The following is a 27,546-nucleotide window of genomic DNA, read 5'->3' on the forward strand; positions in this document are numbered from 1 at the left end:
CAAGTCAATAGAAGAGTTATTCCAAATATGAGTAAGAGAAGCAGAACATTAGTATATCTGCAAAACTCATTGTGGGAGCATGATGTACCTTTGAGTAGGTGATGGGAATTATTCTTGGGAAATTTATCCATTGTGATAAAGTCATATCCAGGATAGTTGGGTTAAGGCAGTGTCAGTTTGAAAAACAAGTTCTAGAAGGCACTGCAGGCCAAGGAGCCAGGGGGTGAGATGAGGAATCCGGATTGGACTCCTAACTGCAATAAGGGAAGACATGGGTGTAAGCTGGCAGGATGTGTAGATTGGCTGCCACCAGGGAAAAAGAGAGATAAGAAACCCTGTGTGCAGGAGTTCGTCATTAGTCTAATGCTCAACTCAGCTGGTATGGGTGTGGGGGAAGCTAATGGTTGTGAGAGCAGAAGCCAGGGATTGATTAGGCAGGTGGGAAGGAGTCCCAGGGGAGAAGCAGAAAGAGAGAAGCAGCTGCAGCCTGAAAACCCGTTGGTAAGAGAGGTCCTAAAGTACTGAAGCAGGCTGAAATCCCTTGGGTGTGAGGAAGTCCCAAAAGTAGAGAGTAGAAGGTAGAAACTGCTGCTTTGTGATGTAACTGTGATGATGAATTGAAAGAACTGCTTCTGTTTGGAACTGAACTACTGTTTATTGTGCACTGGATAAAGAGCCCAGACTGGAGCTGACTGTGAGCCTGTATTGAATCCAGATATGTGCTGATAGCCTACTGCTTAAAGGGGACTATTTGCCACACACTTTCAGGTGGCTTATATGTGGTTAAGATTGAATGCGAATGCTGCTGTTGGAACTGTGTCTCAGGTCTACTAGAAACCTGCATGGAATAAAGTCTTTAAGACTGAAGTTGCGGGTGGACATTATTCCTTGACTGTACCAGGAGCCTGTGGCTGGTGGAGATTGTTCTATCCTTGGCTGCACCTAGAGGTACTTGGTTACACAATGAAGGGGAGTAAGTGAAGAGGATATGGGGCTAATAAAGAGGACTCAAAATGAATCCATCTTGGGCTATCCTGAACAGTGGTGTTTTGAAACCATAAGAGGGCTCATAGAATCTAAAGGACAGAAGAAAAATCTAGAAGTCAGGTAAGTTTATTCCACCTTTGTCTTTAGAGAATTTCAATTTCTTTAAAGCTATTCACAGAGGCTTGTGTTTCCAAATAAACTGGTCAGTGTGTCAATTTTTAAAAATAATTTATTGGGAAGAGAAGGGGTCATACCAAATATATAGTTCAGTTTAGATGCTAGGACCATCTTGATAGCCTCCACCCTTCCCCATCAGGAGAGGCAAAAAGGAGACCAAGATTCCAATACTGACTTTGTAAGATTAATAATATTTTCATTATTCATTTTCATAGATTTGTCTACAGTATTAGCATACCAAATGCCTAACTATTTTAATTTATGTGGTTCCTAAGAGAAAGGAAAGGAATCTAGATGATGTTTTAGGATATGAGGTGTTAAGAGGCATCACAGATGACTTGGACCAGTTAATTTTATAACCACAAATCTGGGAAAAAGAATTTATCACATTAAGTAAATGCAGGAGAGATTCCAGGGAGGAATATGCCAGTATATCATCGACCAAGGCTAAAGGTTCCAGGGCCAGGTTAAAAAGCAGGGGGAATAAACGACATCTTGCTTAGTGCCCCTTTTAAGAGTAAACAGTTGAGAGAGAATATATGTGCGGGAAAGGCAGAATTCTGTGCATTCTGTTGATATGGGGAATTCTGCACAAATTCAGCATTGCACAATAATGAAGAACTTCCCCAAGAGGAAATATATTTGTTTGCAGGAAGAAAGGGCCTAGATAGAAATCACAGCAAAATTTCACAGAGCCAGTGCACATATACCCAGAGATCATTTAATAGGTACATCAAAATATTTATGTGTTTTAAAATTTGAATTGAACAGAGAAATAATCATACTGTTGTGCTACCTTAATATGGCACAGAAATTGTTAGGAATGATCAACAGCAGCATTTAGCAAATCAGAAATGTAATCAATAAATGAGGAACAAGTAAAGACTTTAGTGAAAGTCTTTAATGTTGCAAATATACTAATTAGATTTCATTGTCTAGGGTGAAATGAATACACAATGTCTTGCTTCACTTTATAAGAAGAATGCATATAGTGCTAGAGTGGGTCCAGTGGCTGTGTCATGCACAACCACAGAGGGATAGGTTCAATTCCCAGCTAAGGAGATCTGTTCCCTGGGTTTGAAAAGGTTGTCACGGAGGCAGCATTCAGGGTCTCTGATACAGAAACAGTCAGTCATTTTATAATGGTGATTCCTTGAGCGTAGACTTAGTGTCCATGATTGCAGGGCTCTAGAAGGAGCCCTGTACCTGGCCAGTTTGTTCCTGGCAAAGACTAGACTAAAGTAATGTGGGAGAGGATATATAAATAAAAAGGGGGAGAAGCCCCCGAGTAGTTGTAAATGAAGGCTCAAGGCTCCGGAGCCTAGCCCTAGTTCTGACTAGCCCATAGGAAGCTGCCTTATCTTTGGCTTTTATAGCCCATTTTATCCCCAAAAAACACATCCAGAGTAGGGTAACACGTATAAGAGGCCGATTAATAGCAAAAAAATATCAGGATCATACAATAAAAAGAGATAATACATAATAATTCATTATCATATTACAGAACAAATATGTCAGAAACTAATATATGAAAGAACTAAGCATATTACTTGAGGTAAAGAATTCCAAATTTTTACTCAATGAAAAAAAAATTCTCTTCAAGATCATCTAAGTTTCAAGCCTTTCACTGTGAGAAAACATTAAAGACAAGGGTCCACTATATGCAGAGTATGACCCAAAGTTGGTACCCCTAAGGAATAGGTCAGGCTTTTAGAAGACGATCCTAAGATTTCAGAAACCAGGCAACATATTTACGGGTTTTTATCAGCAGCCAATGAAGTTGCACCAATAAAAAAGTCACATGGTCATACCTTTTCATTTAAAATATTAATTGTGCAATTGTATTTTCCATTAGTTGGATTCTTTTTATTAATTTGTTAAAATGCCCGAATAAAGAAAATTGCAATAGTCCAGTTGTAATAAAATCAACAACTGGGCTACCACTGTAAAATATATTAAATTAGTTGGAGTTGTTCAAGTTTGAAAATGCTTTCTTAAATTGTTAATTTGAGGCTCCATACTTAGGGAAGAATACAATAAAATTACCAAAAAACTTTTGAAATTTTATCCACTGATAATGGAACTCCATCACTCACTGGAAAAGAGTTTGGAATTAATACGAAATCAGAGAGTTTTGGTTTTGTCTGTCTTAAGTTTCATAAAGAACAGTTTCTAATCTTACCAATACAGTTCTTTATCTTAATAGAAAACCTTTCCAAGTCCAAATGATAGAAACCAATACAAAGATATCATCCACATATTGAGTACAGGGACTCCCCTTCTCCCAAATTTAAGCAACCTAATGAGCTCATATAAATAGTAAACCAAAGAGAGTTCTGGGGAACACCACGAGGTGGACACCAAGCAAAAGGAGGATTTTTCATCCTTGGAGACTTGATAAGGTTTTTTTTTAAGAGCTAAACTAGGCAAGAACTGCACTAGTAAATTCTAACTCAGTCAATTTATTTATTTGTTACATTTGTATCCCACATTTTCCCACCTATTTGCAGGCTCAATGTGGCTTACATAGTACCGTAAAGGCATTCGCCAATTCCGGTATGAACAAATACAGTAATGTTGTGGTAGAATAAGGTTCGTGTATACAGACACATTAGGGAATCGTAAAGAGGAAGGGTTATTATATGTCCATTATATGACCTTCATAAGGAGAGTATTGCGGCTCCCTATAGATGAAATATTTCAAGATCTGTACATATCCATTTGGTCAACTCCTAATTCAGTTAGACCAACTAAACAAAATTCAGATAATAAATATTGAGTATAGGAAGTTTTAGGACATGGCAAGCAACAATTGTCTCATGTTTTTTTGATAGTCAAATCTGCAATGAGGAAGAACAAAACATCTAAAGACCGTATGCCTTATTCTGATGGCAGGAACAAAAGCAGGTGTTCTTTAACACTGCGCCTAATTTCTGGAAATGCCTCTGACCTGCCCATGCCCCTCCCATGATTTAAGCGTGTAAGTTATAGAATAGAGTCGTAGGGCAGATTCACTTTTTATTGGGTATATCCTCGAAGAGGTGAGCATTTCCAAATACATTCTTTTTATCTATTGAGAAATCCCTTGTCCGTCAAGCACATGCCTCTTCCTCCCTTCCACTTCCCACTTTCTCTATCCAAGCTCATGATTGAGAGCACAGCAGAAAAAAAGCCAGAATGATGAGGGCCACACCTCAGGTCTCCAGGGCTCACCACTGCACTAAAGAATACTGGCCTACAGGCACATTGTGGGTTATGGCAGTACATCAAGTACTCTGAAGGAAGTAAACAAATAAATAAATACTATAGAACTTACTTTTACTATCTGAATACCCATTGAGTCATCATCAGGATTACTTCGGTCATTGAAAGTGAACCGCATAGTTTTATCCCAGTCAATTGAAATACTGTGCAAATAATTATCTGCTAGAGTAAGCCATACCTAAAAAAGAAAATACATTGTAACAATTTAATTAATGGTTTTAATTCACTCTGAAACAGAACACATGCCATTATGCTTCTATAGGATAGACTTAAAACTGCAATGTGTTGGTGCAAATCACGAAGCAGCTTCAGATAAAAGAAATTCATCACAGTAACTCCAGATTGCTCTAAAGAAGCTGTGGCTTCACATGTCTGTTTTATGGGACGTAGATTCCAGCTACCACTATCCATCACCTCCAATAGTTATGCTTAATAATGTATTTAGGGTTTTTAGCAAGTTTAGAAAAATCCTAGAATACACATTAAATTTCCCCTCTATCTCTGAGCACCAAGCATAGAGGGATTTTCTGATACTTTAGCCAGTTTCTGCTCTTTCAATAATGTTGGCATACTTGAACACAATGGTGCTCCTGTGTGGCCCCATTTCTTTGCCAATGAGTGAATATGCATGTCTAACACACTATCTTCTAAGTCTACTGAACTATATGGCATCTGACAAGACTGATCAAGCCCCTATTCCCAACTGTAAATAGATATGATCTAATGAATATCTGATGGAGATAAAATGCATTCTTTAAAACCACTTAAAATCATGCCAGTTATAAAGCATACAATAAAATTGTAAGATATGATCTTCCTTTAAACTTAAGCCTAAAGAGGAAAAATTCTCTCTGTCAACTAATGCCTTCAAACAACACAGGAATTAATTTTTTTAAGCAATTAAGGGCTTTTTTTTAACTAAAGTGCATTAGGCACTTAAAATGTGAATTGGAACTGCTTTTGAATTATTTTTACAATTAGTATGCACTAATTCACATGTTAATGACATTTTGTGTTAGGAAGCATAACTAGGCAGGGCATGGGCAGAGAGAACAAGCATGGAAAGTATATTCCAGTTAGTGTGCAGCCTAAACAGAAGGCACCAAGAACCAGATTCAGTAAATAGCACCCAAAGTTAGGAACTGTTATGATCCACTTTAAGACAATATTCTTCAAAGGTTGCTCTGTGAGGGAAATAACAGTATTCAAAACTAGATAGTAGAAAAAGATGTATAAATAGTATCTATGTAGCAGGGGCGTAGCCAGACCTTGCCATGAGGGGGGGCCAGAGCCCGAGATGGGGGGGCACTGTTAAGCCGCCTCCCCCCCTCCGGCAACCCCCCTTCCCCCGCTCGATCGCGCCGACACTCTTAAACTCCCCCCCCTCCCGCCACCAACCCTCCCCCACCATCGCCGCCAGCCCCGCTACCGCATGATTTACCTTGATTGCTGGCGGGGATGCCCAAACCCCGCCAGCCAAGAGTGTTCTTCAGCGCTGGAGTTAGTAAACTCCGACGCCTTCATTCAAGGAAGTTTGTCTGAAGGATCAGCTGGTTTTGACGCATTTACGTCCTGCACGGGGCTACATGCACGGTGCAGGACGTAAGGCGTCAAAACCAGCTGAGCTGATCCTTCAGACGAACTTTCTTGAATGAAGGCGCCGGAGTTTACTAACTCCAGCGCTGAAGAACACTCTTGGCTGGCGGGGTTTGGGCATCCCCGCCAGCAATCAAGGTAAATCATGCGGTAGCGGGGCTGGCGGCGATGGTGGGGGAGGGTTGGTGGCGGGAGGGGGGTCGTCGGCAGGGGGCCAGGGGCGAATCTGCGGGGGCCCGGGCCCCCTCAGGCCCCACGTAGCTACGCCACTGCTATGTAGCACTCCAAAATAAGATTGTGTCTTTATTCAGCTGACCTTAGTTCTACTTCACACGGGATACACAGTGATAAACTACTAGGACACACACAACTAATAACAATAACGGTAAAATTAGTTCTTACCTGATAATTTTCTTTCCGTTAGTCCCAACAGATCAATCCAGAGACTTGTGGGTTATGTCCCTCTACCAGCAGGTGGAGATAGAGAGAACTTCAGAGGTTTACTATATGTGGTCTTGTGCAGTCACCTTAACTTCAGTATTGTCGATACCAAAGCAGTGGAAGAAGAAGTCCTCTCCTGCCTGCATAAAACCCATGTAAGCTCCTCAACCACTCCTGCAGGAGGGTAACAGGAGGTTTCCTTTATGTTTTGATTTGTTTTGCTTTTTTTTTTTGTAGCCAAAAATCAAAATGAAGGAATCTGATGAAACTGAGGCAACTAGAAGAAAACACTCAACCCAGAACAACAAAGGGCGAGCCTCTGGATTGATCTGTTGGGGCTAATGGAAAGAAAATTATCAGGTAAGAACTAATTTTACCTTCCATAGCATCCCACAGATCAATCCAGATACTTGTGGGATGTACCAAAGCAGTCCTCAAGTGGGGCGGGGTACTACAACCTCAGCAGACTGCAGCAATAATCCACAGGCCGCGGTTACACGCGATGCCACGTCAAATCTGGAATGCCTAGCGCTGCCAAGCCAAGCCTGCAAAGCCTGGCAAGGGAAGGACTGTGGACCAAGTGGCCGAACTGCAAAGGGCAGCCACAAAAGCCAGACAGGACAAGGAAAAGGAAGTCAACTGCGCTCTGGAAGAAAGCACTGCCACCCACAATAGGAGAGACAGTCCCATACAGAGGCCAGCTGAAGAAATTGCCTCTCTCAGCCAACAGCCACTGCAGCACTTGAATCCAGGTTCCCTTTCTTGAGACCAGCCAGACGACAACATGAGGGTATACCGGGAGGTATGTCTGCTCAGCAGGTCAGGAATCTGATGATCCTACTGCAGCGTGGGTGTTTCGTAAGGAGTCGCCACCTTCCTAGAAACCTAAGGCTCTCCAGGTTCTGAATATGTCTGCTTCTGATCCTGCCACCACTATATCTGCTAATCTTAAAATGGTGAGCACTAGAAGACTGCTACAGTCTTTAGCAGTGCATAAGGCTATGTAGGAAGTCACCTCTGCTCAGTGGGTCATCCCAGGCACTGCCCCACTATGCAGAGACATCGCTAGGTGGGGTGCAAGGGGAGAAGCTGCTCCCCTAAAAGGATTTTGAATAAAATGGCACTTATGCGAAACAGCTCTTCAGCTTCACACTGACTGACGCCTATTCTACAGAAGGTCTGCTCCTCCTGACATCAAAACCACTATGCCCACATCTGCCAATCTAAAAATGGCGAGTCTTCTTATGGTACCTTCCTATATTCCCGAGCAAAGCAAGAAGCAAAGAGTTGACCAACGGAACTCGCTGGTCACTTCCAAATAGTATAGGAGTATATGGTGAACATCCAAGAAGCGGGAAGAGAAAAAGGTGGAAAGGGATGGAAGGCAGAAACCTATGCAGAAAAGACAGTACTGTGCGCCCGTCACCAGTAGAAATCCAGAGGATCTCAAACGGATGAAGTCGGGAGTTCCGAGAACCTGCCTGGACTGGATTGCTAAAGAAAACTAGGCTACCCAGGACGATAGCCCTGGTGTCGTAAAGATAAGGGTGAGCCTGACCCAACCGAAAAGAACCTGTAGACATGTCCTCAGGAAGACGCTGAGTCTATAAGTCACCCAGGTCTTCCACCAACTTCATGGAGTCCTCAAACAATAGTTGGCCTGAAAAGTGAGCTGAACCTGCCATTGTTAAAAGCTGCATTCAACACCCAGCAGCACAACCACATCAAATGGCAGGCTGTGACTGTCAAAAACGTCTGTTTACTTGACGTCCGAAACAAAATCATAGAAGAAAACAGGCAAATAAGCCGGACTCGACTCCACATCTGGCAAGTGAGAAGGCGGTTGACTGTCTGCCTTCTGGAAGGGATCCGAAATCTGTTGCCGCCAACTACGGCACAGCCTAGCAGCCTACAAGCTGCAGATAACCACCTTCATGGAGACAGAACTGAAATAGCAGCAGAAAGCTGTGTTGAAATCACCCATTGAGACTAAGTTGGCTTGAAGGGAACCATAGAGATGGGGACCAAAGCAGAGAAGGAACCCCTGAAGTGGTCTGATACGGACTCAGGCCCATGGGGGAATGTCCAAAAAATAGAACCTTGTGCCCATAACTTGAACCTATTCCCATATCCTGGACCTGGTAGAGAAAGTAAAACCTGACTTGGGTTGGCACCTGTTGCTGAGGAGCAAAAGAAAGAAAGGACTTCCCAAGACTATATGGAACAGCACTCCCCGATAAGCCAAGATTTGTGAGGGAAACAACTGACTCTTGGTGACACTGATTACCAATCCTAAGGACTGAAGATGAGTAGGTATCTTGGATGAAGTTTGCAGAGTCTCTTGATAGAGAGAGCTGAAAATCAGCCAGTCACGCAGTATGGATGAACCTGCAATCCATCCTCACGAAGGAAAGCTGCCACCATGACCTTGCAAAAATGTCCTCAGCAACATGGAAAGGATGAATGACATGGTCATAAATCGCTAAGATCCCTCTGCAGCAAGGAGCACTGGGAATATGAAAGTAAGTTTCCTTGAGGTCCAGGGAGGCTAGAAAATCTCCCCACCAGACAGAACTATTACACAATGCAAGGTTCCCATTGTGAAAAGCTGAACCATAAACACCCTAGACTCTTATGATGTCCAAACTCAGCTGGAAGGAAGCTCCCTGGTTGGAACTACAAAGCAAAGGGAACAACTTCCCATTCCCCAATTGCAACTAGGGACAGACTCAACTGTGCCTAAAGGAAGAAACGTTGGCAAGGTGGCAAGAACTGCCTGACAGTGTTTGAGCTTGCATGTAGACTCCAAGAAAAATCTGTAGTGAAGTCCAGGTTGTAACTGTGCAATAGAAAAACTAAGACACATCTGAGCTGAGGTAATCTTGGTCCACTCCTCCTGAAACCAGTACAGGAGTCCTGCCTGAGGAGTGAACTGAGACTCCATCATTGGAAGATGCAGCAGGCATAGGTTGACCTGGAGTTGAAACAGAGCTCATTCTGCCAGCAGCCAGGTGGCTTGTCGTAGTGGAAGTGGAAACCCTGAAAGTGGTTTTCCTGGCCCCACAAAACCTACGACAAAACCAAGCGGATTAAAAATCATCTTTAAACCCGTCCCCTGGCAATCTCCGAGACTTGGAAGTCCCTCAGGTCTTTACCCAACTGCCCTAGAGCTTCTCCAGTCCAAAGATTACTTCCAAAAGGCATGTTGCCAAATGTGACTTGGAAGCCACATCAGTGGTCTGATGCCTAAGCCAGCGATAACTTCTTACAGATAGGGACAAGAATTGGCTGGTGTGACTGTGCACTACAACTGCTGCATATTGGAGCTAACAAGTGCAGTTGAGAACCACAGACAAATGGTGTAGCAGAATATGGCTGTTGCACCATTGCGCACTACAGACAGCAAGCTGCAGTGGGTTGTGAATCAGTACCCCTAGAGCTCTGTGCTTACTCTCAGCTGGTTGCAACGACTATTAAGCTACCTCTACACTGAAGTAGCTCCTGGACCACTCCTCATGAAATTTAGGTACCCCATACCATGAAAAGATGCCAAAAATACCATAGAAGCAATAGAGGTACCGGGTACGCTGCAGATACCGGGGTAGCTGAGGCTAGTATGCAAGGTTTTGGCCAGTATCAGTGTACAGAGAGAGAGAGAGAGAGAGAGAGAGAGAGAGAGAGAGAGAGAAGGGCAATCTTTAGTACTGTAGAGTTCTGATAACTGTTCCAGTCATGTAAGAACTACTTGGCCAGGCAAGAAGAGAGAATGAAATAAAATATGCCTCACTGAAAATCTAGCTGAGCCCACAGTTTCTAATAGGATGGATAAAACCAGCCTTGAACCTGTAAACCTTCAGGCTGAAAGGCCAGCCACCCTCCTCAATAAAACTAGTTTGATGTAAATAGTACACACACACAGCAAATGCCACCAGGGCAGCACAGAGAGTGCAAGATTACCATGGAAGCAGAGAGAAACCTGAGAGGCCTGCACTAGCCTCAAAATGTAGCATTTCTCACAGAAACATGGAGTCAACAGCCCTAAGCCTGACTACTAAACAAACTGTACTGTCATGCTCTGAGAAAGGGGAAGAGGGAAAGAGTGAAAAACCTAGAGCAGGAGCCCTAATCCTGATCCCTTTCTCCCTTCCATTAATGATGTACACACACCCTGAACCTCCTCAAGGAGGGTCCAGAAATATTCTTAGGGTAAATCACCTATAGGCAGATGATCAAATGCCCCGCGCTGTTCCAATCAGCGCTCTAACACAGCGCTGGAACAGTGCGGGGCTTTACCGCACCAATGATCAGAGATAATGCATGCAAATTTAAGCAGCGCAATTATCTCTGATCATGGGGTAGAAGTGCGGGCGAATTGTGCCTGAGTATGCACTCAGCACAATCCTCCCGCGCTTGTTTGACAGGTCTGGGCTGTCAAAAGCCCAAACCTGTCAAACACAGGGGCTGGAGGTCCATGGGACCACCAGGCCCTGATGACCCCTGCCCCGAGCAACGGGGACTGGAGATCCGGTGGGTCTCCAGCCCCCCCAAAACCCCCAGCAAATAGTCCCTGGTGGTCTAGTGGCCACCATCCAAACCCCCTCCCACCCTCCCACCCAGTGAGCGACAGGGGGGGGGGCTGCAGGTCCGGCGGACCTCAAGCCCACCCCAACTCCCCTCCCCAGCGTTATCTGACGATCCCTGGTGGTCCAGCGAAAAAGACAACCCCCTCCCGGCCCCCCTACCTTAGTAGGAGGAGGGAGGTAGCTGGGTGGGAGGGGGTTTGGCTGGCGGCCACTAGACCACCAGGGACCATTTGCTGGGGGTTTTGGGGGGCTTGGGACCCACCGGATCTCCAGCTCTCCCTGAACCTGGGGGTGGGATCGTCGGGGGGACCGGAGGTCCGCCGGACCTCCAGCCCCCTGTTGGCACTTAGCAAATTTGCTTTGGGGGGCAACGGGAGCCTGCCAGCATGCAACTGCATGCTGGACAGAGATCACCATTCCTCCCCAATGATCTGCAAATCCTAACGCCAGCTCGACGCTAGCTTAGGGTTTGCCGCAGCCAGCGACCCAAATTTTGCCTTGCTGGCCGCTAATCATTGGCGATGAATGCGCTGAGCCCTGTTTAGCATGCATTTTTTATTTATTGCACTTGTATCCCACATTTTCCCACCTATTCGCCATTCCAGGGTAGAAGATACATTTGGTATTACAATGAGATCAAGGATACATTTGGTATTACAATGAGATTGGGATTACATAGAAGGACTAAGCATACAGTTATACAGAGGCATCGTTCTAAGTATGGTGGTGTGATGAAGTATGGTAGTTAGGCTATGTATTCTCATGATAGGCTTTATTGAAGAGATAGGTTTTCAGAGATTTGCGAAAGTTAGTTATTTCGTTAATTGTTTTCAAATGAGTGGTAGTGCATTCCACAGCTGCGTGCTCAGGTAGGAAAAGCTGGTAGCGTGCGTTAGTTTGTATTTTAATCCTTTGCAGCTTGGGAAGTGTAGGTTGAGAAGTATGCGGGAAGATCTTTTAACATTTCTGAGAGGTAAGTCAACGAGATCTGACATATACTTTGGAGCGTTCCCGTAGATGATTTTATGAACAATCGTACAGATCTTGAATGTGGTTCGTTCTTTAAGTGGAAGCCAATGTAGTTTCTCTCTTAAGGGTTTTGCACTTTCATATTTTGTCTTTCCAAATATGAGTCTGGCTGCGGTGTTTTGGGCTGTTTGAAGTTTCTTGATGTTCTGTTCAGCCGGCGTAGAGTGCGTTGCAATAGTCCAGGTGGCTTAGCACCATTGACTGTACCAGGTTGCAAAAGATGGATCTCGGGAAGAAAGGCTTTACTCTTTTAAGTTTCCACATGGAGTGGAACATTTTCTTAGCTGTGCTCTTCACGTGATTATCAAGTGTGAGATTTCAGTCAAGAGTGACTCCAAGAATTTTCAGTGTATTTGAGACGGGAAGGGAAATGTTTGGTGTGGTTATGGTAGAGAATTTATTTGTGTTGTGTTGTGAGGCGAGTATAAAGCATTGTGTTTTTTCTGCATTGAGTTTTAACTGAAATGCATCCGCCCAGGAGTGCATTATTTGGAGGCTTTGGTTGATCTCATTGGCGATTTCCTTAGGGTCATGTTTAAAGGGAATGTATATCGTGACGTCATCTGCATATATATGTATGGGTTCAGGTTTTTGTTGGCTAGTAGCTTGGCTAAGGGTATCATCATCAGGTTAAAGAGGGTTGGCGAGAGGGGAGATCCTTGGGGGACTCCGCATTCCGGTGTCCATGGGGCTGATGTGGCTTCTTTAGTTGTTACCTGGTATGATCTTGAGGTCAGGAAGCCTCTAAACCAGTTAAGAACGTTACCTCCAATTCCAAAGTATTCTAGGATGTGTAGTAATATTCTATGGTCTACCATATCGAAGGCACTGTGTTATGATTGGGGTCTGAACCCCTCTCAAACTTACCTCTTTCCTGGGGGTCAGCTTCTTAGCTGGCTTCTGTTTCTTTCTCTGTCCTTTCTGAGCTGGCTCTGTCTAGGGTTACCATATTTTGTCCTCTGAAAAAGAGGACACATGCCACGCCCCCTGCCACGCCCACGCCCGCCCACACCACGCCCCCTGCCCCACCCACACCACGTCCCTTTCAAATCCTCATTTCGCCCTGTCACATATTCCCAGTGGCGTACCTGGGGTATTTGACACCCGGGGCCGATCATTTTTTAACACCCCCTCCAAAATCCAGTATTATACATACTGAGAATACAAAACACAACAAATGTCATTCAGGACCTACATTGCAATTCTACCATATCTTAAGCAGTAACTTCTACGAGTCACACAAGAGTGTACCTAGGAAAAGGCAGCATCTTAAACATTGCAGTGAGCAGTAGAACATCAAACATCTATTGTAAAACTAAACCAGCAAGAATAGTACAGATCATCGATCCTGTATAGTCAATGCCAACAGAAAACCATGTCTTTTTCACAGACACAGATACACCCTAATCCACTATAGAATAAGTAACCACAAACTGGTTTTAATCATTGTGAACGCCAAGACCTGCTAGTGAGCATTAGCAGTATAGCAAATTTTAAATAAAATAAACAATATAAATATTTAGACAAAAATTAAACTGAACCCCAAGAAGGCAGAGTCTGCATACAATGCAACACCACAGAAACAGTGATAGTGATGTATGTCCCCTAGTACTGTTCAAAATATGAAGATAGCAGATGTAAATTTGAAAAAACTAGCAAATACCAATCCCCACTTTACAAATTAACAAATAGAAATAAAACAAATAAGGAAAACAAGACAATATCATTTTATTGGACTAATACATTTAGCATTCAGAGGCCAAAACCTCCTTCCTCAGGTCAATACAGTATATTGCTATTACAGTATCCTGTCCTGACCTGAGGAAGGGGGTTTTGGTCTCTGAACGTTAGTCAAAATGTATTAAAATTAGTCCAATAAAAAATTACCTTATTTCCATTTTCTATTTATAAACATGTATTAACACTGCTACAATAGTACTTTAACTTAGAGCAGAAAAAAAAAAATCTTTTATTTACCTTTGCTGTCACTGGTTTCTGCTTTCCTCATCTTCTCTTCACTCTCCCCCTTCCATCCACCATCTGCCCCTTCCATCCAGTGTCTGCCTTCTCTCTCTCCCTCCCTGCCCCTGCAATCCAGTGTCTGACTTCTCTCTTTCTGCCCCTCCATCCAGCATCTGCCCTCTTTCCCTTCCATCCAGTGTCTGCCCCTTCCAACCACTATCTGCCGCCTCTTTCCCTTCCATCCAGTGTCTGCCCCTTCCAACCACTATCTGCCGCCTCTTTTCCTTCCATCCAGTGTCTGCTCTGTCTCTGCCCATTCCATCCACCGTATGCCCCTGTCTGTCCTCCCCCCCCTTCCAACCATTGTATGCCTTCTCTCTTGCTTCCATCCTGGATCTGCCCTCTTTGTCTCTGCTCTTCCATCCTCTGCCATTTCTCTGTCTTCCATCCAGGGTCTGCCCCTTCTTTCTCTGCCCAATCCATCCACTATCTGCCCTGTCTCTCTCTCATCCATCCATGGTCTGCCATCCCACCCTCTCCCTTTCCTCCAGGATCTGTCCTCTCTCTGTTTCTGCCCCCTTCCATCTGCCCTTCCGATCCCTTCCAACCAGAATGTGCCCTTTCTCTCTCTGCCCCTTCCATCTACCATGGGCCCTTTCTCTCCCATCCATCCATCCAGGGTCTGCTCTCCCTCTTGCTCCCTTCCATCCAGGATATGTCCTCTCTTTCCCCCCTTCTAGCCACCATCTGTCCTTTCTCTCCCTTCCATCCAGAGTCTGCCCGCCTCCCTCTCTCCCCCTCTCTCTGCTCCATCTTCCATCCACCGTCTGCTCCAGCACCTGCACCATGAAGACGAAGTCGTTGTCCTCGAAGAAGCCCTGGCTGCTCCGCTCGTCATCGACGTGAGCTGCTGCTCTGGTGCCGGCCACCACCAGGAAGCGCTGATCGGCTCCAGACATCGCTAGGTGCCAGCAGGAACCCAGTGCTATGCATAGACTGTGCACTGCCTGTCCACCACCCTCCCCGCTAGGATCGGGGATTGATTTGCTGCCCTGCCTCGTTCGAGCTTCGAGGAGATGACGTGTGTCCCATAGCAACGCTTCCGACTGCAGTGCTGATAACGGACGCGACAGCTATACACTGTTGGAGCCAGGGAGGGCGCAAGAACAGGGGAAGGATACCGACCCGTTTTTCATGGTAAGTGAAGGGTGGAGTCGGTGGACCTCTCGGCAACGGCCGCGTTACAGGATCGCGGTAGGGTTACCATTCGTCCCGACGAAACCCGGACAAATCAGGGAAATGCGGAAATCTGCCCGGACTCCCCACGGCGCCCTCAAAAAGAGGACATGTCCGGGGAAATCCGGACGAATGGTAACCCTAGCTCTGTCTCTCTGTGCTGGCAGCTTCCAGCAGCATGGGGCTAATTGTCTCTTCACTGCAGCTGTGGGTGTGTCGCCTGAGTTGCTCTAACTCTCTTTGGGTGTACTGGCTTCAAGTGTTTCACGGTTTTGCATTGGTGTGGGTTGGGCCTCTCTGGGTCAGTGTGCTTTTGCCTAGGTCTAGGGAGTGTGACATCATCAGGGAGGGCCTTGATAAGGAAGTGGTGTTGTTTCCTTCAGGGCCTTTGCAACAGTGGTGTTTGCTCTAGGTAGGGTGGTGCAGTGTGCACTTCTGACGTTGTGTCTAGTTTCCCTGCTTGCTTTTGCTAAGGTCCAGGTTAGTGTTAGTGCAGTGTGCACTGGTGACTGTGTGTTTAGCTTTCCTGCTTTTCCCTTTTGGTTCCCTTCTGTTCCCTCTTGGTTTTGGTAGCATTGCTGTGTGTAGGGCTTTGGAAGCTCTGTTGTTGATAGAAGTACTTCAGGGTTTGGTGTTGTTAGGAACACTGCAGAGTTTGCTGTTAGAAGTACTTCTGGTGTTTGTGCTATTGGGAGCATTGCAGTCTTTGCTGTTGGTGTTTGGTGATTTAGAATCACTTTTGGCTTATGTGTTAGCTTCACTGCTTTTTCCTTGTGGCTCCCCTGTCTTCCCTTTTAGTGCTAGGAGCTCTTCTGGTTGCTTACCAGAGTAGTGCTTAGGAAGCACCTTGTTAGTTGTATCTAGCTTGCTAGAGCAGTGCTTAGGTAGCTGGTTAGTTCTGTGTTTAGCTTATTAGTGTAAAGCTCTGCTTGTAGCTTGGTGCTTAGTAGCACCTGTGTTAGCTTTGTGTTTAGTTCCCTGCTCTGTTAGTATAGGGCTTAGGAAGTCCCTTTCTTGAGCAGGGATTAGGAGCTCCTGTTTTAGTATAGGGCTTAGGAAGTCCTTTTGTCAGTTTACTGTTAGGAACACTCCTGCTAGTTTAGGGTTAGGAGCACTTCTGTTTCCAGTCCTGGTCCCTATGTCATCCGGTATCCAGTAAGTCCTGTCGGCTACTCGAACCCAGGAGCTCAACTCTTGGGGGGCTTAGTAGCTAAGTACAGGTGAAGCTGTTGGACCAGTCCAGTGTGCTCCAGTCCCGTGTTCCGGTCCTGTGTCCTCCAGTCCGGGGGACCAGTCCAGGGTGTTCCAGTCTGGTGTGCTCCAGTCCAGTGTGTTCCGGTCCGGTGTGTGTTCCAGTCCTGTGTCCTCCAGTCCGGGGGATTCCAGTCCATGTGTTCCGGTTCGCTGGGCAGTGCCTGCAGTCCCTGCCGGTGTGCTTACCCAGTGTTGGTTGGTGGATTTTGCCTGCTGCTGTCGCTCCTCATCAGCAGCCCAAGGGCTCACGTTTGCTCCAGAGCCCGGCCCCGCGGGCTCTGAACCTGAGAACCTGACACACTGGACATGTCGAATTGTAAGAGAAGTATGTTGTTGCCACTTGCAATTGCTTGTTTGAATTTGTTCATTAAGGTCACTAATATGGTTTCAGTGCTGTGGTTCGACCTGAAGCCTGATTGGGATTCGTGAAGGATTGAATATTTGTTTAGGTAGTTAGTGAGCTGTTTCGTCACTATGCCCTCCATAAGTCTGGTTATTAGCCGGATGGATGCTACTGGGCGGTAGTTGGTTAAGTCATTTTCATCCTTAGGTAGAGGAGTAAGTAAAATATTTCCTTTGTCCTTTGGGAAAAGTCCATTTTGTAGCATGTAATTCAGGTGGCTCATGAGGTCTGATTTGAATTGCTGAGGGGCAGATCTTATAAGGTTACTGGGGCAAATATCTAATTTGCACTGTGACTTGGCGTATCGTCTAAGCGATTGGGAGATGCTGTCAATTGAGAGTTCGTCAAAATTGGTCCATGATCGGTCTGTGGGATATTCTCCAGGTGCTGGATCTAGACAGTCAAGGAGGTTTGCAAATTCAGTTGTGTTGATAGGTATCATGAGTCGTAGTTTTATGATTTTCTCTTTGAAGTAGTTCGAAAGGTCGTTTGCTGATGGGGTTTCTGTGTTATTAGATGTGACTGGCGTGGTATTTAGTAGTTTGTTTACGAGCTGGAAAAGTTTATGTGTATCCTTGTAGTCTGGTCCGATTTTAGTTTTAAAAGTATGATCTTTTAGTTTGTCTGATGGTGTATTTGTATTTTCTTTGTAGTTGTTTCCAATCATTGAGTGCGTTATCATCTTTTTTCTTATTCCATGCTCGCTCTAGTCTTCTGACTTGTGTTTTTAATTCTTTCAGTTCTTCATTAAACCAAGGTATGGAGTTCTTCCTGTGTGAGGTTCTGGTTAGAAATGCTACTTGCGCAAAGAGCCCTCGAGCGCATTGTTTCACACGCTCGAGGGCTCTAATCATGGGGTGGTAGCAAACGCCGGTGCTAGTATGGCACTAACAGCCTTTAGCCCCAGTGTTTGCTTTTGATCATCTGCCTACTAGTGAAGCACAGGCATTTCTACCAGAAGACTTTCAGATAGTCAGTACTTTCCAAGCTGCAGCTTAAGGCTCTCACTGCCACAGAACAGCTGCAGGGGACTAATGGGTCTCCAACCTCACCCCTGGAAAGCTGTGGGAGATCTGAGGACTCCCACAGGAGTCTGCAAACATCCCCAGGCCTCTTTTCTTAGAAGCCCTTAAATAACCAATATGAAGAAACTAGGAGTGATCCACACCAGTTCCCCAATCACATTTCTGAAAAGCCTACATAAAAAACTGCCTGAATCGCAACCAGATCAGGCCCCAGGGGAGTGCTGGGGCTTCAGCACTGCCATGTGGAGTGGCAAGAAAGATGGCGCCATCCAGCACGCACGCACACCCAAGAAAACAAGTGCCCTGCGCCCACCAAAATGAGCTGGGAAGAAAGGAGTACACTGCTCCACGGAGTTGGGCTGTACAGTGGAACTCCAGCATGGGAAACTGCAACAGCCCAGTGGCTCCCACACTGGGAGCCGCTTTTGCTCTGCCCACTGGCGCAGATAGGATAATGACTACTCACCCTTTCGGGAATCGCTGTCACATGCCAAGTCAGTTCTCACACCATTCAGCCGGTACTGCAAACCGATATGAGCTTGGACAAACCTCAGACTGAGATTTTTTTTTTAAACAGTGCTCAAGCGGCATTTATTTTATTTTTATTTTTTTAAGGCAGGAGAGGACGCCGGAGCAAAAGAAACCTCAGACTCCTTTTAAAGTCAGGACAGTGAGAATCAAAACCCCAGTCAGGCAGAGAAGAGGGGTTGAAGGGGGAGGAAGGGCGGGACCTGGCACCACCAGGTGTGCACCCAAGTCCCAGGACCGGGACACCTCAGACCACAGAAGCTCAACTAGACCTAGGGGACCAGGCCAGGAGCCAATCAATCCAGAGCTGCATAGATATGACCATCCACCTGCTAGATAGAGAGAATACTGAAGTTAAGGTGACTGCACATGACCACATATAGTAAACCTCTGAAGTTCTCTCTATCTCCACCTGCTGGTAGAGGGACATAACGCACAAGTGTCTGGATTGATCTGTGGGATGCTATGGAAAAAAGGATGTATTTTCTAGGATATAGACAAAAATGTAACAGAATAAAAGGCTAGAATGAACACTAATCAGGTATCAACTGGAATGAAACACACACTATCCCCTATGGCAAATGCCACCTTTGTACCCTGGCAGATCTTGACTTATACAACCTGGGTAGGTGATGTAATTCTTTTCCTTCTGGAGGCCGACTGAATAGCAGGTAGCCGCCTTGGCACAGGTGGTGCCTGCTCTCAACCCTCAGTTGTTCCTTGTGATCTGATGTTCTGGAGTATTGGAGTTATGATGTGTTCCGATGCTTCTGATGATAATCAGATGAGGTGAAGAAGTAGCTGCTAGCTCTTGCCACAGCAAGTGCTCTTTTATATCATTTTGACATTAGCAATGTCTTTCATGATTTGATAATACTGCAGAATGAGATAGGCCTGTACCCTTACGTTAGGTTAGGCAAACCAATTCTGGAGATTTTACCCTGTTCTGGGCTCCAGGCAGGCTGGATCGATATGATCAAGGATCCTTATCAAAGGTCACTCATATTCCTTTGTCTTGTATCAGCCGGTTTGCCACGGTCACAGGTTCTTTCTTTTATTTTAGCATGGAACATTACATATTCTGCGAGCTGTAGAGGATGTATAATCAAGATCTGCAATATACTGGTTATATTGTGGCAGGGGTTTTTATGCCTACAGCTCTGTGCAGAGAACCCTTAATAGAAAAGCAGCTTATCGTGCATTTCACATCTAACGTTGCCAAAAACTAACGTAAACGCTGGCGCTCAACTAACAGCAGTTAGGCACGTATATGAGATTATTCTATAACATTGCGCCTAAATCCTGGGAACACCCCAACCTGTCCATGCACCATTTGCAGATGTGCAACATAAAATTTAGGTGTGCATGTTACAGAATAGGGCATATGGAAGATCTGCACATAATTCCTAATGACTGCCAATTAACAACAATGATTAACGCCTCATTAATGAGTCAGTTTACGAATGAATCTTAACCCTATACCTCCTAACCTTCAACACACTCCCTTCCTTTTAGATGTCCCCAGAACCCACAACCATTACCCCAACTCCACAAGGTCACCATACCAGCCAATATACACCCATGTCTGTGATTCTGCTTCCCTCCACAGGTGACAGAGGTTACCCCCAGTGAACCTGGCTCATGACGCCTATAGTCCACCTCCAAAATGAGATGGAGGAGTACAACAACAACAACAGCCATAAGAGCACCTGCACCATCACTGAATACACCTTTGGCTAACTCAAGAATAGATTCAGTTATCTGGACTGTTCTGGAGGGGAGCTCCTCTACAGCCCTGAAAAGGGGGCCAGGCCAAAATATTCAAGGTCTGCTGAATGTTGCACAACCTGGTTCTCCGAAGAAGGCAGGCCCTGCCAGAGGAGGGACAGCAACCATAGGAGCAGCCACCAGACCCAGAGAATAAGCAGCCCCCTCCCACCTACAGAACTGACCAGGGTGCACACCAGCTGAGGGTCTGTGCCAGACTCATTCTGACAAATTTTCATAAAGGTAAGTGTACATCCCATTACCACCACTACCTCAAGGTTACATTCTCTCACTGCTAGCTTCTTTACCTGATCTCCCTTCTTCTCCTGACCCACCCCGAGCTATCTCCCTTTTCCACACTTACTTCCCAATGGAAACCAACCATACAGGATCCCCCAAGGTCATGGAAAAGTAGTCACCACTTCTGAAGACACTGCTCTAGGCAGCACTGCAGACAGCCAGTCCCAGAGGCCTAGCCCAGAGGACTTTGCTGTTCTAGTTAAAGCATGGTATATGAGGAGGAAAAGGAAGGTACAACTGGCCTCCTTGAACAATATTATTCCTCCTAATGATTCAGCAGTGTAAATTCCACCTTCTACTAGTCAAACAGTATTTGCAGGCATAGTTCCTGCTGGTAGATGGGACACACAGGGAAACTTCCTTCCTCGCAGATGGGACACACAGGGAAACCTCTTCCCTCTTATTCTTTTTTGTGGGTATGGGGAAACGAACAGTAAAATGGCACAAACTATTTAATATGGCATATGACTTGGCAGAAAGATTCCAGAACTAAAAGAAACAGAACATGATGGCAGAGAGATCCTGGATACCCACATTCAGACCTGAATTAAATAAAGATAGTTTTACATGAGGTTCACTCTTTTCCAAGATGTTTAATAGATAACTTACACCCGTCTTTCCCAAATATACTGATGGAAACCATACTAATAGTAAAATCCATATCTTTGTGGCCTATACTAGAAATTATGCCAAGTCAGACAGTCTACCATAAAGTCCAAAGGTTTGGAACACTTATCTTTTTCTACCCAGAACACATGGTTTAATGGGTCTAATACAAAAAAGCTGTCTCAGTCAAGCAAAGTGTTTGTGTTAAACTTATTGTTTTACACATTTTCTGCTTATTTGAAATTAAGAAGCTGTAAAAAGCCAGAGATTTACATTATCCAAAACAGGGGAAAACTCCTTCAAGGAAAAGTGCACACAGATTCAAATTTTATTAATGAAATCTTTCATAGTTCAAGTAATGAGTTCAATCTAGCTCTTCAAAATACCACAAAACAGACATTTACAATAAGTGACTGTTTTGACTTCTTTTACAGAGGAAGCATAACAGACAAATAACTTAGATGAAGAAGATCTGGACCAAGACTGCAACAGTACAGCCATATAAAATAAGCCTGCCAATTCTCAATGTATTTAAAATGCCTCAGATTTATATGATAAAGAAAGCATATTTATATTACAAACATTGGCATACTTACAGCACATTAAGCACATATACCTTACCTTCTTCCTCCATTCCTTTGGAATTCCAGTTGGTAATCGAGCCACTGCTTTAAGGGCATCATACCACTGTGAAACAAAATTAACCAAAGAAGAAAGGACAAAATTAACCAAAGAAGAAAGGATTAGCCTATTGGTTCTAAAAAAGAACTATGAAAATGTGTCAGTAATGTCCATTTGTAATATCTTATTAGTACTGAATCAGGTACTAACAGCAAGAGCTCATGCTGAAAGAGTGATGAGATGTAAAGTAGTATTTCCAATCACGTAGTGTAGAGAAACGTACGAGAATATCTAAATATCATGAAAGGAATTTTAGTTAGGAATGTTAAGTCAAAGTTATAAAAGTGGAGGTCGAAACAAACATGACTGATGCCACTGCTTAAAATCCATTCACTCTTCACCTGGGCTAGCTTACTGCATACCCTGTAACTTAGATTAGATCCTCATATCTTATTCAACTGTACATATAATTTGCCTTCAGTTTGTCCTGCCTATATATCTCAACTTCACTTGTCCTTCGTCTACCAATTAAGATGTTTTACTATATTGTACTGAACAGTGTTAGAACATCATATCTATGTTATTTGAATATTCTAACATGTACCTGTTAAAACGTTTAAGTTGTATTGTTGTGACATCACGAGTATCATATCTAGTATTTTCTATTGTGGGACTCTGGGACCTCAGTAAGCTACCCTACTGTTTTTCCCTCAACCCTCTTTCCTATCAACGATTGTAGTTCTACCTCCTGCACCTTCTGTGTGAAGTCAGATGTCTGATATCCCCTTTTATTTTAGACTGTACACCACCCTGATCATTTTTACTGTAGGGTGGGATAGCAAATTGTAATAAACTTGAAACTTGGTGTGAACACTGGCAGATCTAGGAGGCATGTATAGTTGATATAGTGCTGTTTGTGACAGCACACAAAAAAGCAGTTGATATATTAAAAAAAAACAGAGAAAAACTCCTGTCAATAAAAAAGGATAAGAGAGTAAAAGATAAAGGATATAGGGAATGTCATTCTTTCCCAGGTCATCAACCCATACCACTTATTGGTAGCTGTAGAGCTTCTGAAATAAGATTTAAGTTTAGGAAAGGATCATTCTGTGTGTAGAAATAGAAATAAAGAATTCCGAAGCAGAGGAGCAGCACAAAAGAAAGCACAGTGTTGAGTGAAGTCTAAATGTGCCAAACGAACCAGCAGTATATGAAAACAGCCATCATATAGAGAATGCAGAGAATGCCCGCTGTAGTGTGCAGTATGATTACAGATAATAGATGCGGGAGTGCCAGTGTGTAAAGATCTAAGTACTAGTATAAAAAACGAACAAGATTCTAAATGGTTTGGGCAACCAGTGGCATTGTTTCATAAAAGGAGTAGCATCGCTGTATGACAAAGAATTCTTATCGGTATATGCAACAAGGACATTTCAGCTAGACATAAATAAGGTGCCGAGATCATGTATTCATGAAAAATAACAGTAGACCTCTCGCAAACCAAAACCTCTCCAAAATTCTATTTAGAAATAGGTATGGACCATCAGTTGTGCTGTTCCCAATTTTGACTCAAGGGAGCTCAAAATGCACAAGAATCTCCATTGGTTAATTACATAATTAAATCTTCAGGTCATTTTATTCTTCCATAATGCAGAACTATTTTTAGACATTTTTTTCTTTTTATATAAAAATATCGATCCACTTATCTTAGCAGTAATGTTCAGAGGGAAATCAGTGCTGACGCGTGTTAAATGAATGAAAATGTAATTATTTAATGGGACACATGAAGATTCTTGTGCATTTTGAGCTCCCTTGAGTTAAACTTGGGAAAAGAACAAATGATGATCCATACCTATTTCTAAAAAGAATTTTGGAGAGGTTTTGGTTTGTGGGAGCACTACTGTTATTTTAAAAAAATTCTTATTGTCATATTTTGCAAAGTCTGTAGACATTGATAACTTAATTTGGTAGCCCAGGATAATATTGCAATAACTGATACAATCAGTACATATATAGTATCTAGGTAGAACTGTATACAATGAAACTATGTGCCCAAATGCATTCCTGACAAAGGCAGCTATCTTTTAAAAGAGTGGTGCTGGTTAAGTATTACTCTTTTTTAAACTATTTATGAAGAAAAATAAGAATACAACACAACACCTGTCCCCTCCCGCCCTCCCCCTCTCAACCACCCGTCCCCTCCCGTGTCTCTGAATGTACTTCCAACTGTAGAAAACAACCCCACGTCCTGATATTGAGTCCACACACTGCAGTTAATTGATAACATGCACAAACAGTGATGAGTCGATCCATCTGTAAAGTTGGAACTGCTGATGAACACCAATGTAATGCAAGCTCCAAATGAGTAGCAGTAAAAAAAACAAGCCCAAGAGTTTGTCCATAGCCTCCATTAACCCTGACACATTCCCATTCAACAGAGCAATTTCAGCTGTACACAGGAGTGGCAATTCCACTAATAGTTTATTTATTTATTACATTTGTACCCCGCGCTTTCCCACTCAAAGCAGGTTGATCATACTGGAAAACCTGCTGCCAAAGTATAGATCTTCGGACATTACTACCACATGTGAAAATAAGAACTCCCTTATTCAGAACTGCCTACACCCTGGAAGGAGAGTAATACCATCTCAATAACACCTTAAGGCCATTTCTCAGTAAGTTGAGAAGCATAGGACAGTTTATGAGAGTGCAACCCGCTCCCACATCCAATGATATCCTACCTTCCAATCCACCAATCCATTAAGGAGGCCAACAATATGGAGATGCATCTGCTTCCCACAGGCATACCCACCATTAGTTCAGAGTACTAAGTGCAACCCCCCTCTCCCATAATAAAATGTTTTGATTGAATAAAGTGCTTAATTTGCAAATAGGGAAACAAGTCACATGCATCACGTTGGTAATTCTCCTGCAGCGTACCAAAGGGAATAGTACACTCAGTGGCTTTAACTTGACCAAACTAGAGGGGACTCATTGAGCCTACTTGGTAAATAGTTGAGACCTCTTCCTTGGAGCAAAAGTCTCTGGGTACCACAGTGGTTCAAAATAGGCCCACTTCTTATTGGAAGATAACTGAGGATGTGTCTTATCCCATACTCCCATGGTGATCAGCAGAAAAGGATTGGAGATACCTTTCAGAATCTTAGCTAGAGGGGTAGTCCATGGAAGTACCTGTAAAGGAACCAAGCTAGTGCTCTGCTCCACCTGCACCCACTGTTTGGTTTGAGGAACATGCCACTCCAACATAGCTCTTAGCTGTGCAGCCTGATAATACCGCTCCAGATTTAGGATCCCCAAACTCCCCCACCTTCCCTTGGCCTGGAACGTTACCTCACTAGCCATTCTAGATCCTCCCCCCCCTCCCCCCCACAAAAAAACCAAAAAAGCTTATGGTGCCATCAAAAGAAAAAATCCGATGGAACGCCTATAGGGAGGACCTGGAAGAGATATAAAAATCATGGAAGCATCATCAATCTTACAGTCTCCATTCTCCCAATCCAAGACAAAATAAGTCTATCCCATTGCTCCAAGTTGTGATTAATAGAAGCTATAAGAGGCCTGTAGTTACACTGAAAAAGAGTCTTCCAGTCAATCCCAAAGTTCAACACCTTAGTATTTAATGGACCTGGAGATCCATCTAAAAGGGAACTGCTGGCGAAGCACATTCTCCTGCTCCCATGGTAAAGCCACATTAAGAATTTCCATTTTGGAAATTAGCTTTAAAACCTGATAGAGTGCCATACTCTGCCATAATATCTCGGTTACCTGTCAAAGCCTCGGGAGAACCTGTAGTCAAGATCAACAAGTCGGCCACTGTCTACAAGTTTTAGCTATAAAGTTCTACTTCAGGTATGCTGCACTATTTCCCATCCCTCATCTTTCTTTGTTGTCAGCCACATGAAGGCATTTCTGGCTGGTCAAATGCTCTGATGGTGTCTCATGTTGCTAGGGCAACTCAGCTACCTGGTATAACTTGTTACAAATGTAATTTACTGAGAAGAGGTATGGCAAGGACACCAAACTGCAAGCCTCCATGGAGCACATGTGAAAGACCCAATTACAAGTCTCCAGCACAAATGCAGCACCTATGATTGGTCCAGGGTAGAGGAGAGGTGGATGCACAACACAGCCTATAGAAACACGCTACAGATAAAGAAACTCTGAAAAACTAGGCATGCTTGGAAAAAGAGTTTCAGATCCGTCCAATGGCCTATTGTTTTTCCCGAAGGGGGTGCTCTCCCCCCTTCATAGAAACTAATTCTTTACAGCTAAGAATCTTTCTTTCATTCATTCATTCTCTTTCTTTCTTTCTCTTTGTTCTGTGACCTTTGTATGAGGAATAAGCTTTCCTTCCTCCTTTTTCTCTTCTTTATATAATTAGTCTGATTACTTATAAGTTTGTTACAACTATCCGATGCTGTGCTGGTGGGTGAGTAATAAAGGACTTCTAATTCTCTGATTCCCGTACAATTTTTCTATAACAGAGAATAACAAACCAAATGCACAGCCTAGTACACCACAAGCGACACTTTGTGATCCACACCATCCATAGATACACCCACTAAATCCATATGCTCCCTGAGTTTCTGAGTCATGGGTTCCATCACAACAGAAAACAGCACAGGAGACAATGGGCACTCTTGTCAAATGACTTTATGCAGCTCAAACTCAGTAGAATAGCTACCGTTCAACATAACACAAGCTAAAGAATGAGTATAAAGGTTAGTAATCCAGCTAACGAAGAAATCCCCTATAACCATCTTCCAGTAGAGAAGTCCCACCTCCAGTCTGGTAGCCCCTGTGCTACCTTTGAGGAGGGAGGTCTCCTAGAAGGACAGCATCACCCTGGTGAAGTAGGAAGTACTCCTGTAGCCAGGACCTACCCACCAGGGGATGTACTATCCTCTTGCACCAAGGATATGTCGCCAAGTGCTGACTGGGAGGGAAAGGTTAGGACAGCTGTTGTAGTTGGTGACTCGATCATTAGGCATATAGATAGCTGGGTGGCTGGTGGACGTGAGGATCACCTGGTGACTTGCCTGCCTGGTGCGAAGGTGGCGAACGTCACGCCATCACCTAGATAAGATTTTAGAAAGTGCTGGGGAGGAGCCGGCTGTCTTGGTACATGTGGATACCAATGACATAAGAAAATGTGGGAGAGAGGCTCTGGAAGCCAAATTTAGGCTCTTGGGTAGAAAGCTAAAATCCTCTAGAGTAGCATTTTCTGAAATGCTACCCATTCCACGCGCAGGGACCAAGAGACAGGAAGAGCACCGGAGTCTCAATGAGTGGATGAGACGATGGTGTAGTGAGGAGGGGTTTAGATTTGTTAGGAACTGGGCAACATTCTGGGGTGGGACCAGGCTGCTGGCATCGGCATTTAAAAAGGAGATAGAGCAGCTTTTAAACTAGAAACGGGGGGGGGGGGGGGGGGGGGGGAAGGCCGACAGTCACTCAAAAGGAACTGGGCAACATTCTGGGGAAGGGGGAGCCTATTCCGAAAGGATGGGCTCCACCTTAACCAGGGTGGGACCAAGCTGCTGGCATCAGCATTTAAAAAGGAGATAGAGCAGCTTTTAAACTAGAAACGGGGGGAAGGCTGACAGTCACTCAAAAGCACATGGTTCGGGATAAGGTATTGTTCAAAGATATCACCAAAACAGGGAAGATAGGGTATCCTGATAGTGAGGTTGCAAAAGAGACCGTAGTAGATCAGGTGTCCTTAAATAAAAATAAAAATCAGACA

At 44.2% G+C, this 27,546-nt stretch overlaps 1 protein-coding gene across 1 annotated transcript in view; it reads right to left on the reverse strand.

The window, feature by feature from the left end:
- The window catches only part of TBC1D30 (TBC1 domain family member 30), a 252,698-nt gene that overhangs the window by 122,644 nt on the left and 102,508 nt on the right, over window positions 1-27,546 (reverse strand). Inside the window, 2 exon segments of the mRNA XM_030216536.1 lie at window positions 4,481-4,606; window positions 21,780-21,845. Of these exon segments, the coding sequence (XP_030072396.1) occupies window positions 4,481-4,606; window positions 21,780-21,845 (192 nt within the window).

The sequence above is a fragment of the Microcaecilia unicolor genome, chromosome 10 (assembly GCF_901765095.1).
Source record: "Microcaecilia unicolor chromosome 10, aMicUni1.1, whole genome shotgun sequence".
In the NCBI taxonomy this organism is placed as follows: domain Eukaryota; kingdom Metazoa; phylum Chordata; class Amphibia; order Gymnophiona; family Siphonopidae; genus Microcaecilia; species Microcaecilia unicolor.